The following is a 19,998-nucleotide window of genomic DNA, read 5'->3' as shown; positions in this document are numbered from 1 at the left end:
TCTCTCTCTCAATTTGCATTGCTAATATAAATATGAAGCTCGAAACACACGAGATGAGCTTACGGATTCCGGCAGTTCGAAGTATAAAAGCAGTTGCTGATGACTCTCGTAATAGACAGCTTCTTATCGACTGCGATTTCCATTTTCGCGAAATATCCGTCGTGATGCTGAAAGTCAGGATGTTTTTCACGGTTTAATTTTAACGCTCCCATGATCCGGGCCATCATCGAATCGAAATATGACCGGGATCGGTCCGACGAAAATGATCCTGTGGACGATTTTTATATACGCGAAACCAAATCCTCGCGTCGCGATTCATCGTTTGAAGTTTTAAAGCCGGATTTTTTGGTTGGACGAAATGTGCAATTTATCTTGAGAAACGTTCCGGTTTTTCTCGTCGACACCTGTCCAGAACTTTTCGAAATTTCTCGCGCCAACTCTCGAGCTCGAAGTGGAGTACGCCGCGGATGTCTCTCAAGCATTTTTCTTTTTTTTTTCTCTTCTTTTCTTTTTTAAGCTGCACCCGAAACTATCAAGGGGAAAATCTTCGGCAAGTACCGACGTGTTAGCCGTGCAAATAAAATTTACCACCTAAGTTTGCGACCGAACTTACGTAGTACGGCCGCGAGTTTCCAAGTTTATCACCGTGTGCATCTTTTAATAGGCTCGAATAGTGGCTCAGTATTACAGTGAAAACGTAGTTAGGAATTCTTCGGAATTTTAAAGCGACCTGTTACCGCTTCCCATAATAACGCGTCAGAATAATTATAAACAAGGCTGAAGATTATTGAATTAAACTCTCTAGTCCAGCAAGTATTGATTTTCTCCATTTCTGCTAATATTTCTCCAAGTTCTTACGGAGCACAAATTATATCGAGTAATGGAATCTTCACTGGTAATTTGAACACACGTATATTTTATCTTTATTTTTAACAAACGGATGCGGTAGGAAGTGAACTGTGTATGTTTTATAGAGCTTGAAAACCAATATTTATGCACATAATAATCGTCGTTACTGCGATTGAATATCGAAATATTCTGAAGAAATTAGCTTAACCGTGAAGTTAGAATAATAGAAATTTCGGACATGATCGGTTAAGTCATTCTCGAGTAGTGCAGTCTGGGACACTTCCCAATTTGAATCGTTTAAGTTAGTAGAAGTTATGCTACGCTGCGCTCCAACTACCATGGATGAAAATTCGCCCAAGGGTATTATGGCGTTGGTGTCACAGGGTCGACAGCACCGGAGAGCTAACCCACTGTAATTCCCCGGATGACTTTAACCCGTTGTCATTTAAATCATTCCTTATTACATATTTTGTTGCGTTCGAAAATTCTATTTTCATGCTAAATTACTTCGTGGAACCAGAGAAATTCTCTTAAGAATTCATATTAATTAAATCGATTTTTTAAATTAATTTTTTTAAGAAGCAGTCGCTAATCTAAATCTTTAGAGAAAAATCTTTAGATAAAACAGTCTTCTATATATATATATATACATCAATATAAACTTTCTTTAAAATATCTATATATATTAAAATATTTAAAATACAAAAACAGACATATAGAAGTTGTATAAATGTTATTTTACGTCGTATTATAATTAATTCCTATTATAATAAGTATTTCATATAATAAATTGTAATGATGATTATATGCACGCGTAGCTTTCATGTTTTTTTATTTCAAATTTTAATATGTATTTTTAAGAGGCATAAATTGATACTAGGTCTCTCCCTTTCAAAAGAAAAAGCTTTTTATAAAGAAACTTTTCAAAGGATCTTTTATAGCGATCAGTGCTTTAAAAAAAATCGATTAAAAAAATATACTATTTATAAGAAATTATAATAAAGATTTTGCAGCTTCTATATTTTTAGATGGCTTGCAGTATATAAACCGAAAGTACGTAACACGCACCAGGTGCACAGCGCGGTCGGTACATATACGCTAATATGAGTTTTCAGCTGAAACAATTGTTGCTGAAAATTGCTTTCAGTTAATCAATTACAGTGATTAGCTAGCAGGAAACAATCGAAACTGTTTCGAAAGCTGTAATGCGTCGTGTGTTCGCTCAATGGAAATCAAAATTATAACTTCTGATTCTCTTCGCAAATCCCGTCAAAATATTCGATCCATTTTAAACAAATAAATAAGATAGACAATGATATTACAAACAGGCGATCAAGTCGCTTTCATAATTGCGAAAATCTGATAAAAAATATAAACAAATATTTATTCATAATCTCTAAAAAAGAAACTTGCATATATATATTTCGTTTGCAGTCCCCTTGGTGCTTTATTCTCGATACTTGTTTGTGCAAGCGGAAAATACAGAGGGTAATATTTATAAATAAACTATAAATAGCTGCAAATGAAGCTACATTTAAAGTTGAATGTAAGACGCAATGCACACCAATCGCTGAGAGACTCGTAATCTATCGATAATGCAACGAGATAATAATTTTTTAGGATCAGCTAGTGAATATTACATTATGGAGTAGTTTCTCTCGGGTAAATATTTGACGTAATATTAACTATTATCGAATACCACATGCATTTTGTGAATTGTCAAAAGAAAGAAAAGAAATATTCATGTATAACAATAAGTAAAAATATACAATCTTCTATATTACATAATTTTCACATAGTAAAATTTTACAGAACATAAAAGAGATATATTAAAACGACACAATTTCTGTAAATTCTCTTCTTCAATTCTTTGATATTATTTCACAACTTATGATACGGACAGTTAAAACTGTAAACACGGAATTCGTGTTCGGGATCAAACTCTCCTAACCGCAGCGCTATGCGTGATATATTTTTCACGTAATATGAATTGCAATGCCGATCGATCCACAACGGCGAATTTCGAAATCCGATTTGCGCGTTCTCGTGCGAGAGAATCGCCCGATCTCGGCGTGCGTTCGTCGGAATACCGGCAGCCCGATGTAGATAATAATCGCGAGAGAGAGAGAGAGAGAGAGAGAAACTCGTCAACTATATAGGAGCCTCGTAACCGCACCAACACTCACCCTCATGGTCGAAAGCTCACATGGTCCCACCGACGCTGAAAAACACCTTCAGCCAGCAGTGGATCCGCGCTGCCTGTCACCCATCCGCCATACTTCGCGGGGTGCCGCGGGAAAAAAGCAAACGACGGGCGTCACTTGTTTCGCACGAGGCGATTCTCACACCGACCCAGACCTTCGACTCGTCGATACCACCAATCCTTGACACGAATTCGCCACGGAACACGTCCGAAAATCCGCGCTCGGGAGAGCTCGCGCCGCCCCGGTACTCGCAAGTGCACTCGTGTACACCACGGGAATTTCTGCTTGATACTCCGCGTGCAAGTCCGGAATAATCGCCGAAAAACAGCTGGACGATCGAGTCGAACAGGTGGACTATCGTTAATCCGAACGAGAGTGGTACGAACGACGCGAGATACGCGATCGCGACGGTTGATCGAAACGATATCGGGCACTTTCTAACGTGAGAAATCTTGCGGACGGTAAAAATTTTCACCCGGTTTCCAAAGCTCTCTCTCTCTCTCTCTCTCCTTCTCTCTCTTCCTGTCGTGACGCCTTCGAGGCTAGCCGGAGACTGGCGACGGTGGTGCGTCGAAAATTCGGATCGCGGGGATATGCGGAAAATGTGGCCGTGAAAGCTCTCTCCCTGTCTCGCGCGCAGCGTCGAAACGAAACAGACGAACGAACGAACGAGACCGAGGACGGGCGAGCGAGAGCGAGCCGGGGGTTGATGCGAGGTCGTGGCCCGGCAGCCGGCGACTGGCTGCTGCTAGAAAGCTCGCAAGCTCGAGCCAGTCGGCCTGGCTAGGCGCAAGCTCCCTGCTACGCGGCCTCGAAACACCCAAGCGAACACACCGCCGCGTCACCCACCCCTCCCGAGAGAGAGGGTTTCTTCTGGCGACTCGTGTCGCCGAGGAGAACGCTGCCAGATATTTGGCAGCCTGCGACATTTTAAATCTGCCGGGGGCCACGTTCGATCCCGTTTGACGTTTGCGCCGGGGCTTGACGTATGACGTGAGGAGTTCGGAAACTCGTCGGAATCGGTATTACTTCGGCGAAAGCAGATTTCGGAGGCGCTACGGAAACGCACGAAGATAATCTCTCGACAATAGGGACAATTGACATTGAGATATCCCGCTCGTTGTTTCAAAATACACAGTGCGCGAGAGGATAATGCCGCGTGAATGGGAATCGCACGAAACGGCGGAATGAATCATTCTTGCGGGAAATTTCGTATTAGGGAAAATTGATTTTTTGCGCTTTCTTCAAGATTCGGTACTGTTCGATGCAATTCTGCGTAAGAATTTCCGCAAAATTGCCGGTAATCGTTAACAGGGGAATAAACGAAGAATAGCGCGCATGTAATTTCAGAAAACTATGCGAAGTGATTCTTTTCGAAAAGAAAGCAAAAAGAACGGGGAAAAAAATACTTTTGAATAAAGTCTCATCCGCGACGAGTCGGTGGAGTAAATTACTTTCCTGCGAGATGCGATTCCACGGAGATGAATCGAATTTAATCCGTCGCGAATCGGCGTTAATCGCGAAAGCTGATATCGATATTAATGGCAGCGCGGATATAATGCTACATTCGTCGGTGCTCAAATGATTAATCGATAATGAATTACTGCGCCATTTCCGGCTGCGAGCGTATTAGTTGATTTTATGCACCATTTCTTTTAATAACGAGAAATGAAAATAAATTATTTTAGTAGAATAACTTTTCCTGCGGATTCAAATAATAATTTCACATACAAGCATTCGTTTTAATAAAAAGCAGGATTAAAATGGCAGATGCGAGCACGCGCGTATTACGGACTTAAAGTGGATTAAAAAGGGCCGGCGTATACCTTGTTATACTTCATCTTATATTTAAAGGTTGCCGTGAGAATCGAACTTTTTCTCGTGGAAAACTTGAAAAGAAGCCATTATGTGTCGCAACGTTTTAATATCCGTCATTAAACACTTTTGTGAAATCCCTAGTTAGAATTTTCCAGGTGCGATATCTCCATTTGAATATAAATGAACAACTATTAAACGATAATAATGGTAATACCGATAGTAATGCAACTTTGCTGTTTCATTACATTCCGGAAGCACAGTTTGCAAAAGTCCCTTTTCATAACATACCTTAATGCGAAAACTGTTAATATTCGTTTGTTTCTTTTTTTTTTTTTTATCAAATTACCATTTATACGAAGTTTCCAATTCGAACATCAGGAGAAAATAGGGACGTCGGACGTTTAAAAGAATGCCGAATCGACGCTGTTTTCATCTCGCTTGCAAAATTTATCAATACTTCGAAATTAGACAATTTTTTCTTCAATTTTATTCGACAAATACACAAACCGACTTAATGTGATTTTGTTGGAAAAAAAAAGTTATTCTCGAATTCACCGAAGGACCCGTCATAAGAATTAAGAATCCAGCGTTATGCGAGGGGCACATCCCCGATCCATAGCTTAAACCAAACACCCCATCGGGCTCCCTTACGACACTCGCCGACGTATTTCGCGGTGGCATTCGCGGCGGCGAGTTTTACGACAAGTGTAAAAGGTTTTATCGGCGATAGCGTTGACGAGGAGCAGAGTATCCGAGGAGAAATAGAGAGAAAGGGAGAGGGAGAGAGAGAGAGAAAGAGAGAAAAACGTAGGTATTGGAGTGGGGATTGGGAGCGAGCGAGAGAGAGAGAGAGAGAGAGAGAGAGAGAGGGGCGGACAAATTTTCGTTAATTATTCTTGACGGATCGGCGAAAATGCCGCTACGCGTACACACGTTGTTCTATCTGAAGCTCGTGCTTGCGGCCGGCTCGAGCACAATTGCGGCACCGTGGCCGGCCACAAAGTGTTTTGGTAGCGCGACGAAGCTGGCGCAGGGTTGGTTCATATGCACGAGGAGGGGGCGGGGAGACGCTGGGGAGACTCGGACATCACTCTTACTTTGCGCGTTTTAATTAATTCCACACGCAAAAATGAAGTCCGCCAGCGCGCGCTCCCGGGTGCACCGAACGGTGGTTGCCCGCGAGAAAGCTTCGCCTGTAGATTTGCCCGCGTTTCCGCACGGAAACTCTTCGTTCGTTCAGTTAAACGAACCGTCATCACGAATGACGATCGCTCATTCGACGACGTTCACTCTTGGCACGGTGACTGTCAAAGGATCGCCGATGTATTAATTGCGCGATGTATCGCGGAATTTTGCCGCGTTTCATCGTAAATGGAAAGTAAAAAAAGAACACTTTCGTGACGACAGATTATCTCTCGTGTGTGAGTTTCTCTCGGATTTCCTACGGGGAATTTTCCTGTTGCTTTGATCGCGCGTTAATTAATTTCGATTAACCTGGGAGTCTACAAAAAATAACAATGAGTCCACAATAAATACAAATTGACGATAAACTGGATGATTTATAAAAGATCAAAAAATGCAAAGCATCACGATTTTCGCAATTTATCTCGCGATGCAGGCCCGAGAGACCTGTGACGTTATTTCAGCGTCAAGATCACGGGCTGTTCTCTCAGTGGGTTAATCTCAAAAATCGCCACGCGTGAGCGCGCGAAACTGAAAGGTCGCTGGAACGTTCGCGGACAATTGGCAACGTTAAAGGCAACGTTTAAAGACGCATGTATTTTGCAGAGTTTCGAGGGGACGCGGCATCGATATTTCAATAAGCAAACAGAAGGTCGCGGGTGTGCGCGAGCAAGAGAGGGGGTTGTTTAATCGTTAAACAGAGTAATACAGAATAACGACCGATCGAACGCTCGCGCATAAAGCCGCGCGTAGCGTTTACCTGCCGGCACCAGGGTGTTGCGTGCACGCACGTACGTGCGTTTCGGCGGGCGCACTTTTAATTAAAGCGCGAATACAAGACAGCTCCTTTGGCGCCCTCGCTTGCGCGTGAGAGCGTCCTACTAGCGAGCGAGCGCGTTTTATTGCGGGAGAGATCTCGTTGGATTGCCGAATGCGCGCGACGTTGTAATTTCGCTTGCGTTGCGGCCACCGCTTCGCGATAACCCTTTACCGTTCACCTCCCCCCTCCCTCCTCCTCAGCCTGGAACATATATTATCCCGCCGGTTTACGCGACCTGAGGCAAGTGTCGTTACACGGGATTCGTGTCTCTCGCTCCCTCTCTCCATTTCTCTCTCTCTCTCTCTCTCTCTCTCTCTCCTTCTCTCCAAGCGAGAATCGATATCACGCGTCAGTTAGCCGCCAAAACGACGCCCGTCCGATTACCGCTACTGTCGCGGTCAAATCGCGCATACAATGCTTCCGATATGAATTCCTCGGCGGATTTCGTAAAAAGGGTCTTTGCGTGAATCGATCCTCCGTGAATGTGATTTGAGGTCATAGGTATACGTCTCTTTCTTCGGAAGCAGCTGCGAGACGTAGAATGCCATGAACAGGTTTACGATGGCTCGGGAATTTTTTGTACAACACTGTCTTTCCATTATTTCTATGTTTCACCATTTCCATGTTGGCATCAATTTTCTGTAATTTTCCCCGTTTAAGTTCTCCACTTTCCCAGATAATGTTCACGGCGCTCAAGGTGTATCCGCGACGCGAAAATGATCGCGGGATTGTCTTTTTCGTTGACTTCCTACACTTACATCTCTCTTCTTGTTGTGTCATGAGAAGACCAGGCATCCTCGGATTGGTATTGCCACAGTTAACAATCGTCTCTCATCGCGATGGAAGTGCGTCAATTCGCGGAGCTCGTTAACTATTACACGCCTTTCGTAAGATCTCGCCGAGATCCATGAGATTGTGCGCGATTTAACATTGTGAGGAAACGGTGTTACGTGTAACGATTAGATGGCGCGATTGCGTACGGCCGGAGTATTGCGAGAAGACGATGTTACATGATGATTAAATAGCTATTTGCATATTGGAATAAAGCGCGACGACGCGATTGCCGCGAGACAATCGAGCGCGTCGGGCGTGTCATCGAGATCCTGAATTCTTCTCTCGGCGAACGATCGTCGGAACTCCACTCTGGCCGGCGGGATTGCATCAATTACATTAATCGGTATCCCGATTTTTGGACTAATTAGGGAGCTACGCAATTAATCATCCGGGTGAGCCTCGAGAAACCGAGGGTTAGGTTATAAGCTCATCGATGTTCCTTCTCGAGACTTTCAGCCCTCCGACGTCTATTAATCTGCTTCCTTGGACGGGTTCCAGGGCGACACGACAACTCTTAACGATGTCTTCGATCGTGTAGCCCTCGAGATTGACAAGTAACGCCTGGGTTGCAAGTTCGTCGGACGAAATCCTTTTTTTTTCCCTACGTCGTGTTGTCAAACTTCATAATTGTCGGAACGAAAGAACCGGGCGAGAGTGAACGTGCCGAGATGTTCTTCCGTTTGCCGAAAACTTTTGCGTGCTCATTTGTATTGAGTTATACGTACGTATCTTGATTTGTCGTTAAGATCTGTAATCATCTCATTGTGGTGCGAATGTCCAATAAATTAGAACAATTGAAACTATCGGCCCCATCCATATCTTTAAGACGATGCCCTTTCATGTTACACTGCATCAAACATCATATTGTTCTCGTTCAAATTTAAGTAGACTATGCATGACAGCGAATTTATTCTTGGATCACGTTGATTTTTTTCATTATGCTACAGCATCGTTTAAACAATTTTGTATGTGCGCCATTTTATCCGCATCTTAATTTCATTCTACGTATTAATTATTCATGATATCTTGCGTATCCTTATGTATTATTTATTTATTCTGTCTCCAAATAATCTTAATTTTAATTTCATTTAAACACTTTGTAATCGATCAGCGACTAGTTCTTCTTTTATTCTAAAGGACGATTTAAAGGGATTTTCCGGTAAATAAAGATTATTATTATTATTATTATTGATAAAATGCCTTTAATTTCGCTCGGTATTTCTTCGAGACGATGGTAATATCGTAGAAATGGGAGGTCGTTGACTCTTTAACAATTCCACATCTTCAACCTCTTGTTCTTTAATTGCTCATTTCGAACGAGGGGTTGGAAAATAATTGCAATTTAAAAATGCATTCTGAATAATTCCTTTTGAAGAAATTTAGTGCCTCGAGGACGTCACTGTTTGACGATTGACGATTGAAATGACGTTATTGAACGTTTATCCATCGAATGGAATTTCTTGCGTCCGTTTATTATCTATTTCGTAATCCCCCGCGCTCGGGGGCGAATGAGCGATGAACACAAAAAACTCCGACGCTCCGCAACCGGATTAATTTATGAATTCATTTAACGTAAGCATAAATGACGAAATGAAATGCACCATCAGAAACGCGGAAAAAAATAACCCGCGTCCGGCGATGCAGCTTAAATATTCAAATTACGACATTCGAATGCAAATGAGAGCACAAAAAGGGATTCGGGCAAGGGGGAGAGAGAGAGAGAGAGAGCGCGCGGTTCTTTTCGCATTTCGTGCGTGTATGCGTGGCTACATAGGTCCCTGGCCGTCATCCAACTAAATTTTTACACAAATGGTTATTATTTCGGCGAGAAACTTTTGTCTCTCGCCCGTCTCGCCCGCCTCTATGCTATTATTCAGTATCGCGTAATTATGTCACAAAAATGCCGCACGCGATTCGATTTAACGTCGCGCGCATGCGGACGACGCGATATTTTTTTCAACGTAAATCAAGTAATTTCGACAATGCACTCCGTCGGCTGATAAATCGCCTTTTGTATCATTTATATAACAAACGATATCGCGAAATTGGTTCCGCTGAAAATTATTACTCGAAACAAAGCGAGTAACGAATCGGCTCACCGAACGGCCGCCGGTTGCGGATGTTTTTTCCCTCGAATGAAAAGTATTACACGATCGAAATTGCTCGCGCGCGCGGGAGGAAGGGTCGCGACATCGGATCCAGCAACAGGCGCTCCCTTCGCTCGCCCCGTGTGTAAGGGAGCAACTCGAGCCGTTATCTAAATTCCTTAACGCCAAATGAAGACCGGGGCTCCCTTTCGACCCCTCCGCAACTCCTCGTTCTCCTCGCTCGCACCCTGCGCGTCATCGCGCAGCCCTGGTCACGAGATCCGTCAGGACGGCGGTTTTAGGGCCGGCAATCAAGAAGATTCACGAGCATCCGTTCCGCGGCCATTTGTTTGGCTGTTTAGGATATAGGGGGGAGGCTGCCGCCGGTGGAATTCGTAGGACGGTCACGTGTCGCGCGGTAATAAATTTGCAGCTCTCCCTGCGATAATCAACGCGGAGTTGCCCGTGTCAAGGACGATGCCGCGTTTTCGCATTAAAGTTCCGCGGAACGCGGGCACGGAAACGTTCGGCGTCGTCGGCGTTAACCCTTCGGCCGTTAAAGTTGTAGCAGTGGGCGACTATCGCGTGTTCTGCGTGATAAGGGCGGTAATGAGTGCCGAAGCGAAACTGGCGCATCCCCGCGCGCTGATACGATGTAACTTTCGCCGAGTGTTAATCCGATCTTCCGTGAAAAAGGGGCGAGAGATAGAGGAGGTAGATAGGTGATTTTTAATCACATTTGGGACCGGACAGATCTAAGATGCGAGGTGCAGAAAGGACGGCGACGAGGAACGAGGGGGGGCGAGGATTTTTCTGCGTACCGGAAGAATGTTGAGATGGAGAAAATTCGAAACGGTGTACGGCGAATTAAATTGAGATTTGGGTCACGTAACGCCGGTACAACTGCGAAGTTAGAATCCTGGAGGGGATGTTCGCCGCGCGCCGCGAATTCTGCCAAGGAGTCCTTATTTTTTATCACTCTTCGTTGTATATCTTTAACGTGTACACGGAAGTTCGCTCGTAGCAAATGCCTGAGTTTCTGCAATCTCATTCACGAAGAAGCCCTCAACCTCTCTCGGGCTCGATCGTCCACCATGGGGAGGCACGAAACTCCATTAGCATGTTCCAGATCCCGCCGGGTCATGCACAAGATCCTGCGAGGAGGAAAGAGGAGAGAAGCAGAAACGGATAGAGATAGCTAAAGAGAGAGAGAGAGAGAGAGAGAGAGAGAGAGGGAGAAAGAGCGAAGATATAGGACAGCCGATAAATTCAAAACCCTCAGAACATTCGTATGTGAGATACGAAAGGGTGAAGGAGACATCAGGAGTCTCCAAAAGGGGGCGAATATACTTTTTTCCCTGATAACAGCAGCCATCACATCAATCTGTCACCGACGGTCGACTTTAGCTTCTTTGCGATCGTTCGGAATTTTAGGACGCGTCGCGCATCCGCGTCGTGGCGATTGAAGATTTCCGGACATCAAGCGAGCGGCCGAAAAGCAGCCTTAGTTAGGAATGGACACTCGTAGAAAAGGCACGTTCCAACGAATGCTGGCGCACGCCACCGAGGCCGGAAGGACGCTTTAAAACCTGACACGGCCTATTTGTCCGCGGTGACCCCGGTGCGTTCTGACAACACACCGTAGCATTTTCCTGGCTGCCGCCCTCTTTTTTGACATTTTTCAGGATCTTCCTGTCTCCTTCGTCCACCGTTTCTCCCCTCCGTACTTCCCCGTCCTCCTTTGTTTCCGGCGAGAGGTAAAAGCCAGTCACGCGGGAGTCCTTTTACCCTTTTTCCGCGACGCGATTAATGACGCTCGTTTTCCCTTCGGATGGCCGAACGGTGGGAAAAGGAGAGCGTCGGATTGTCGAGCTTATTTCTTCGCGGCGTGTCTCTCCTGATGGACCGACGGCATGAAGTGCGCCGGCGATTGGTCGGACATAAATCCAAAGAGTGAGAGAGAAGGAGAGGAAGGGGGAAGGGTGGAGAAAATTTCGAAGTTCGTTGCCAGTTTACTCGCCGCTGGTGCGCGATTAATTTCACGAGGAAGTGAGATATCGATTGCCCGTTGATTTAACCCTCCGTAGAGTTCCGTGCACCTTCCAATATATCGTACGTATTTGCTTCCTTTTGCGTTATTTTAGAAATTTCCCCCGCGCTACTTGCAGGAAAGCGCGTAATCCGCGATTCCTCTTCGCAAAGTTGAAAAGTGCGGATTCACCACTGCAGCCGTAGTCGCACAGCTTGAACCGGATATAAATATAAACGCGAGGAAACTGCTAGAATATAAGTATATTTGCTAAAGATTAGGACGAACAGTAAGAGACACGTAGTAAAAAAATAAAATGTTAATTTTAACATGTTTTGCAGAAAGTCCATTCTAAATTTTACGTTGAAGTAACAGTCAAAAGTTGGTAACGCAAGTAAATTTTAACATTTGGACACAAGATTTTTTTATCGTGTATATTCAACACACTATTGAGCGACACGATTGCTGAGACAACCGCGACATAGACATTTGAAAGAGAAATTCGCGAGATGATTCGAGGTGAGTCGTATAAACCGACAACGCTTTTAAATATTCTTCACTCGTTGAATTCCTCGATAAGCTAGCACTCCTTTTTCCGATGACCGTTAATTGCGTTTCTGCAGACCGGAGGGATTACAATTAGGTTCTTCGCATGATGTAATTCTCGACGAGCGCGCGAGATGTTGTTTGAATGTAATGTTGTCTCGATGGCTGAATGGGTTTACGCGTCTGCTAATGGACGGCACGTACACGGAATTACATTCTAGGAGTGTAATGCTAATAAACGGCCGATCAGATGAATTAGCGCGGCAATAACGGCGCTGGGCGCGACGCAACAAAGCGCGCTCGCATAACGAAATGTCATCCCCGTGAATGTAGACTAGTCATTAATTAATCAGGTAACCCGAGCTAGTTGCGGTCCGTCCAAAATAACGACGGAGATACTATCCCGCGGTAGTTCGCGTTGGTAAGGCCACTGTTTAACAACCCGCCGATATTACAGGGTTTCTCGTTGCCACGAATATCGAGCAACGTAAGGCAGAGTGCAATTTTTTTTTTAAGCGTTATGTATCAAATCTTACCCGCTGATTAATTTAATAATTATATTACTCCATTCTATATTTGTTTCTTTACTGTAACGCGTCGAAATTTTTGACGTTAGTATTATAGTTTTAAAGAAAAGAACTATTTTTCCCCATTTTTCCGCGGATTTTTTCGGCGTCTGTCTCAGGGGTATAAAAATTCGTTTGGAAAAATTTACACGTGTTCGGTCAAAAACTGCCACGTTTACTTTTTCCGCAAAGGAGGTAAAAAACAAAAAAAAAATCTGCAGAAAAACTGAAAAAAAGCCAGGTTTTTTTTTTCGAAAACCTTTAAAACTATAGTTAGGAATGTTGGAAGATTAGTGATTTCAGTGAATGTCGTTTAATTAAGAAACATTGCGAAACGATCTTTAATTTGAGTTACGCGAGGAACAAAGGATCTTTAGAATTGTTATTTATGTTTCGAATGACTCTGTTATTGCGTTTCGGCGGGGGGAATTTACGGACGCGAAATAAATTCGACGCGCGATGCACGCGCGTACGGGAAACTTTCTCCCGTATGTATCGGCGATAATTCAGATAGCGGCTATTAATTGCTTATATCGCGGTCGCGAGTATCGATTGTAAAATCGCGTTTATCATCTCGCGGGAATAGGGAGCTCGCAAAAGCCCCCCTATAAGACCGAAACGACCCTGCCAAAATTGGTCGTCAAGCGGCCGCTTAAACGACAAAGGCTGTAAATCGCTGATGGCCTCCTCCTCTTCGGCGGAGCACCGGCGTGGTAAAATTAGACAATAGTAACTATAAAACGCGGGACGATTTGCTGTTTGTAATTTCATCGCCATGCTGTTGTATAGAAGTGGAGCATCGTCCGCGTGCGCGTGCATTCCCGCGTTCGTAGACGTTTGCGACGTTGCTTCCTCGAAGCGCGTTTTATGGCATCTCTCAAGAGAGAGAGAGAGAGAGAGAGAGAGAGAGAGAGAGAGAGAGATGCGCTCGTATAAATATAATAAGTATATTATAACAAACAAATGAATTTACGGATATTTCTTGCGCACGGAACAACCCATAAGCCACGACCTTAATTTTACCGTCGACATTCGTCGACCAATATCGCGGAATTGCGGATTTATTTCTGATTAAACTTGTCAAAAAAAATTATCGTTGGTTTGCAAGTTTCCCATTTCCAACGTTGCATATTTTCTTGAATGCGTTTTCAATTAACATTCTATTGTGATCGGCGCCAAACAAATCGAACGAATGCGAATTTGTTCTTCATTTAAGTGAGTAAATAAAATAATAGACCTTTTACTTTCACAAGAGATTCATCTCTCTTTCACAATTTCTTGATTATTATTTTTGTTATTGTTGGAAATATTCTGATTGCTTGGCAGAATTTCGAGGATAAATGTTGAATTAAAATGTCGACTCGCGTGTTGATTCGCGACAAAGCTCCGCTTTTCCCAGAGCATACCATTCAGGAGCCACTGGTGATCGCTTTCATTTATTTTTTCATTTTCAATGAAGTAAATTCGACTACGAGTCGTGAACGAGAAAACGCGGTCGTGGGAATTTTATTCTCGCGCGAATTTAATCCACACTGCGCGCGGTGTCGCGAAATGCTTGCGTTCGAGGAACGAAAAATGCCTAAAGTGGAACTGAAAGGCATTATTGACGCTTTCCGTGCCTTCCATTTGTGCTTGAAATTGCCAACGCGCTCGTCTCCAAATGAGCAGCGCGTAGCGGTGTTATTTCGCGCGGATGAGACTACCGACATATGAGAAACGCAATATTTGTGCCGCACTCGGTGCAAGTACGACGAAATGAAAGATCCAGAACCGGACACGTTTTATAATCAATTTCGGTGCGCTCGCGCGGTGGCCGCGCGCCGCATCCGAAGATTAAAGAAGCCACCGGCCTGCCAACTTGTACGACTGCCAAGGATTTCCGGTCGTGGACTCGTTTCCGGGAGGGATCCGTAATTTCGCGTAAATATCGAAATGACAAGGTGGAGAGGCCAGAAGCTCGGCAATCAACGGAGAAAGCATTTTTGGGTGGGGTCTAAGCGAAGACTATCGCTGATTGTCGGTTGTACACCGCTACGAAGAGAAGAGAGGGAGAAAGAGAGAGAGAGAGAGAGAGAGTCGTTTTGTGTTGCCTGAACAAATAAAATTTTAAGTCGTTACGGAGGTCTGTGTACCGCGCGAGAGCGCGCGGTAGTTGATTTCGCTACAAAATATTTGTCGCGTCTGTTTGCAGAAATCACCGCTCCCCTCCTTCTCTGTCGTCTGTCAATCGCGATCATTTTGTTTCGGACGATATTTCGCCACCCTTCGTTTCTCTCTTTCTCTCTCTCTCTCTGTCTTTCCCGTTCGTATATATCGTTTTCGTGCCTCTCCGTGCGCACACGAAAGAGAGAGGGAGACGCTCGTAAATCGTGGGCCTCGAAATTAGCGGGGATCAATCGCGCACACGATACTTCCGAGGGTGTGAAAACGCGCCAACTCGTAAAAACGTATCGCAGCCGCGGGGGAAGAGAGCACCCGTGTTTGCGTTATCCGGACATTTCGGACAGATTTGTCTGCGTCGTCGTTTAATTTATCTTATTCCATCAATGAAAAAGAAGAAAAAAAAACACGCAACTACAGCCGTATGCGCTTCATCGACACGTCGAATTCAGATAAAAATTCATCAATCCGCCCCCGGAATTCCTCCGGGTACGGAAAACTCTACAGAATAAATTTCATCCCCCTTACACGCAGAGAGAGAGAGAGAGAGAGAGAGAGAGAGAGAGAGAGAGAGAGAGAGATTCGTTCAGCCAACGATTTTACTACACATTGACCGATTCGAGCGGCGTACTTCCTGTAAGCGATAAAAAGTTCGTCCTTCATAAACCTTCATAAACCTTGTATCCGTCCTGCCCGATAATAGATCACGCACTCGCGAGTTATTTTTACTTAACAAATGCAGATAGGAAGCGACAGGTGATACATAATATTGAGGCCAGATGCCTCAAGCACATATAAATATTAACTATATTAGATATTAAATATACGAATATGTAAATGCAGAGTATACCGATGCACAAACATACATAAATATTAACAAAAAAAAGTTGCAACACGAAAATTTCAGCCGCGAAAAATGAACGGTGACGATGCGACGCGCGGCTTTTCGATTATTATTCATACCCACTCACGTATATCTACATATAGATTAAAAAAAGAGCGTGATCTTTGTTAATTTATCAAAAGCCCTTTGTTAACAAGCGAGACGCGATCACTCTTTTGAACGGGAAATTGTTAATCTCCATTGTATTATCTAAGGCCGAACGTTAATTGCACCTTTTGAACAGCCCGTTGTTGTTTCGAAAAGTGGCAACAATACCGTAAAAAAAAAACGTATTGACGACGATGATGATAATTGCAGTATTGATCGTTGTAGATTGCACATTTTTCGGCGTTAGCAACATCGACGGCACACTTATTCACTTTTTACCCGCATCCGCGTCTTGTTTTACATTATTCTAACAACGGACCGAAAACGGCCGCGATAGCCGTAAATATTAATCACCGATGTTTTAACAACGAACGTATCGTTTACATTTGTAACGTATTATATAAAATGTAACGATCGGCGAAAAGGAAAGCGCACAGTGACGGTTTCTGCTTGGCTATTAAGCGAGGTAGATCGAGATACAATGCACACGAAAGAGATTACGAATGAAATTAAATGCGGCACTCGCTTAATACATGATTAGTATACATGCGGCGGCGCAATCTCCCATGTTAAAAAACACGAGTTATTTCCATGTTGGTTGTTTTCCGTGATGCCGATTAATTATCTCGATCTCGATGCGAGTCGTTGCGCATTTGGACGTTTATCGGGAACGACTGTCATCGCGGGAATTACGTATTTCGACAGTTGAAACGTCAAATAGGATCTAGATATTATAAAATAATGTATAGTGTTGATGTAGAGAAAGGTAAGACGCGCGCCGGTGAACAAATCGGGAGACGTCGCGCGCGATTCCCGATAGATCGGACAATGTATAGTACGTGTTAGATTATTTTGCACGTGTCATTGTCATATGTGTGATTATCAATGGGATTATTTCAAGCAATGGCAGTATTCTAGAATTCTGTCAGGTGATTACGATTTTGGATCTTTCTCGGTCCGGAAGAGAAATATACGATATCGAACTTGTTTATTTTTGATATATTTGTATCTTTTTATACGATTAACCGGAAAACTCGCTTTTTGTTGCAGATCTGAGCCACGGTGGGTGCGATTCCCGGAGAGTGAAGGTTGCAGCGGACGCGAATGCAGGCACCGGAGGATCTGGTTCGGGTTAAGCAGAGTTGGCTCAAAGGTAGGATTTACAGACTTCTGTGCTTTTGTATTTAGCCACTTGCAATCGAAACTGGAAGCATACCTATGAAAGTAAAATTCGCTGAGCTACAACAGTCGCGGGAAATAAACACGCTCATGTCCACCGCGTATTTTTCTCGTCAAGCTATTAACATTCGCGTCTAATCGGCGATGCTATTTTTCTGTTCCAGAATTGCGGCGGAACATGGCCGATCTTGAGTTCTCGGTACATCGGTAAATGTAGAAAAGCACTATTTTATTCTAACAGCAAATTAACATGTTTTAAAAGCAGCTTCATTCAGCAGAATATTTTCTATCCTGGCAACAAAACTGTTTCTGCTTTAATTAAGAATAACTCGTTCATTTGGTTAAGCCAATAAAGTTTTATTACTGTCGCAACTAATGTGCAGTAACAACGATGTTTTCGTTACAACAGCGAAATTATTTTTCTCCATATAAACCGAGAGGAAAAGAAATAGTTAATTTCATTACGAGTTAATATTTATTTTCGGCGCCTGCCACACTTTTTCTGTCTAACGAGACGGAACGTGAAATTTGAACGCTCACAAAGCGTCATACTGCGTAATGCGTGCTGATATGTAATTCGCATTGATCCCCGATGAAACAAATCATCGAAACTTGCATATTCCGACAGTGCGAGATTATTTCAACTCGCTTGCGCTGTACACTGATTACTTAGAATCAATGAAGCGCGATATCGCGCGATCATTCAATTACATAAAATGTTTTAACGACCGATACACATAGAAAAGCGCGCGATAACGGTTTATGTTTGCCTATTAAGTGATAGATCGAAATATAATGCACACGCGGGAGAACATAAATAAATAATAAAACACGGCGCTCGCGAAATAGATGATTAATATACGTGAGAGCTCAAGTAATTGGCCGACATCAAGCTCGGTTCGTTATCGTCATCATTAACTGGAACCACAGCGCTGAGTTCAACGCTGGCTCCGCGCGTTAAACTAAATTACATTATAAGCCCGGCAAAGCTTGTACGTCGTCACAAATTAATCCAATGTAAATATTTTTGCTACACGATCAATCGATAAACATTATATATTCGGTAAAATATAATGCCAGCTTGTGCAATGATACAGGATTAAAATATTCCCCTCGTTACCCCGGCTAATTAATGAAACTGCGTACTGTCCTGCCAAGTTAAAATGGAGTGTTTTGACTTTGTTTAATTGCCTTTTTTTGGCATAAAAAGAGTACATCAAGAGTGTATTTTCTTATTCACCGATAAACGAATTAAAGCCTTCGAGCAAGACGCCTTAATGGCGCCCGAGATCGGGAAAAGAGAGTAAAGAAGCGTGGACGGTCAAGGCGGCGTCGTCCCTTATTTCGCCAACAAATGGAGTGCACTTTTGTACCGTAGTGCATCCAGCTTTACCGGGAAACAACACCGCAAGGAAATCACGAGCAGATGCTCGCACGAGAATCATTCGCCGGTAATTTTAGAGCCGAGCGACCTGATCGAAAAGCTGTAACTCTGCCGATCGCTCCATTACTGGGTACGTGTAGGTGCGTACAATCCGTGAGAGAGAGAGAGAGAGAGAGAGGAGAGGGCACGCGCGCACTCGTGATATTACGTGCCGTGGCGCTTGATGGATGGGAATGTTTATAGGGGTGCCCGGTACACAAAATAAGAGCAACCGGCAGGAATTGACGATCGAGGAAGGAGGCCGAAAGCCGTAGGAGCCTTTACGTCCTTCGGCTTCGCCCACATGTACGCTCTTTCCACTCTCACCCAACTCGAGATTGCACGAATAGAAGGATCCCGGGCATGACACGTACCATTATCGTGGAAGTGTTCCCTCTTCTGAGGGGATCGCGGCGAGTTTTCGCACTTTCGGGGAAGTCTCTCGTCTCCGAATTGGTTTGACGTCCGCGCGATAATTGTCGTTCCCGGTAAATTTCCGGCGAAGTACAGCGCGCACGTTCACGACAGATTAAAAGTTTGGGGGAGGCCGAAATGGAGGAATCGGCGATAACTTTCGGCGGGCGCTTCGGTAGCGGAAACTTCCGACTGATCGGTATTATTATTCGTCGGAGATACGATGTCGAGAACGTGTTGGGGTGTCACCGGTTAAGTATAATTCTGTGATATTTCTTTCTCTCTTTCCCGAGTAGTGAGCGGAAGAGAGAAGAGATGGTTCCATTGAGAAAGCGTGTCAGCAAAACTACATCATCTCAAAGACTGAGATTAACATATCATGGATATTGCAATTTCGTATTAATTTTTTACATTTGTGTTATTTTTCCTGTAACGGTAACCCGAGACGTGTAGCCGAAACGCAAATAATGGACGCGCAATAATTGGCCATTAGGCAAATTGAATTCGTTTTAATCCTGACCTGCACATCATTCCGCGTTTTCATTCGTTTTGCCGACCGGAAGTCCGATTAAATAACCGCATCGCTTATCGCTTATCGAAATTGGCCGAGATTCTCTAGTAGGCGACACATCGCCTCAAGCCACGGTGCGACAGAGAGATCCGTCTAATCGCTAATTCAGTCTGGAGAGAACAATTAGCCCGAACAGAGCGCCCCGTAAACACAGACTCCGCGAATGCTTTGCAAATTGACCGATAAGCGACCGACTAAGGACCCGGGCGAATTCCATCGGTCACAAAGGGAAGTTCGAGTTTTGCGGTCCGATATGAGCGAGACGGCTCGGATTCGGTTTGCGCGGTTCCTGAATGGCCGGTAAGAACCCGAAGGGCGGGGGGGG

At 44.1% G+C, this 19,998-nt stretch overlaps 2 protein-coding genes across 3 annotated transcripts in view; one reads left to right on the top strand and one right to left on the bottom strand.

Moving 5' to 3' along the window:
- The window catches only part of LOC106749512 (dipeptidase 1-like), a 119,818-nt gene extending 116,035 nt beyond the window's left edge, over nucleotides 1-3,783 (bottom strand). Inside the window, exon 1 of the mRNA XM_014629032.1 lies at nucleotides 3,036-3,783. Coding sequence (XP_014484518.1) covers nucleotides 3,036-3,041 — 6 coding nt within the window. The 5' untranslated portion in view covers nucleotides 3,042-3,783. The remainder of the gene's footprint in view (nucleotides 1-3,035) is intronic.
- Nucleotides 1-19,998, top strand: part of LOC106749513 (low affinity immunoglobulin epsilon Fc receptor-like) — a 178,763-nt gene that overhangs the window by 38,423 nt on the left and 120,342 nt on the right. Inside the window, exons 2-3 of one of the 2 annotated variants that reach the window (XM_014629033.1) lie at nucleotides 17,137-17,239; nucleotides 17,430-17,464. In XM_014629033.1, the coding sequence (XP_014484519.1) occupies nucleotides 17,191-17,239; nucleotides 17,430-17,464 (84 nt within the window). In that variant the 5' untranslated portion in view covers nucleotides 17,137-17,190. Of the gene's footprint in view, nucleotides 1-17,136; nucleotides 17,240-17,429; nucleotides 17,473-19,998 lie in introns of those variants that run through there. The other variant, XM_014629034.1, reaches the window with a different exon arrangement.

This window comes from Dinoponera quadriceps, unplaced genomic scaffold (genome assembly GCF_001313825.1).
Source record: "Dinoponera quadriceps isolate SergipeBrazil2010 unplaced genomic scaffold, ASM131382v1 scaffold3162, whole genome shotgun sequence".
NCBI classification, from domain to species: Eukaryota; Metazoa; Arthropoda; class Insecta; order Hymenoptera; family Formicidae; genus Dinoponera; species Dinoponera quadriceps.
Note: the sequence above shows the minus strand (reverse complement) of the source record. Positions and strands in the feature narration are given on the sequence as shown.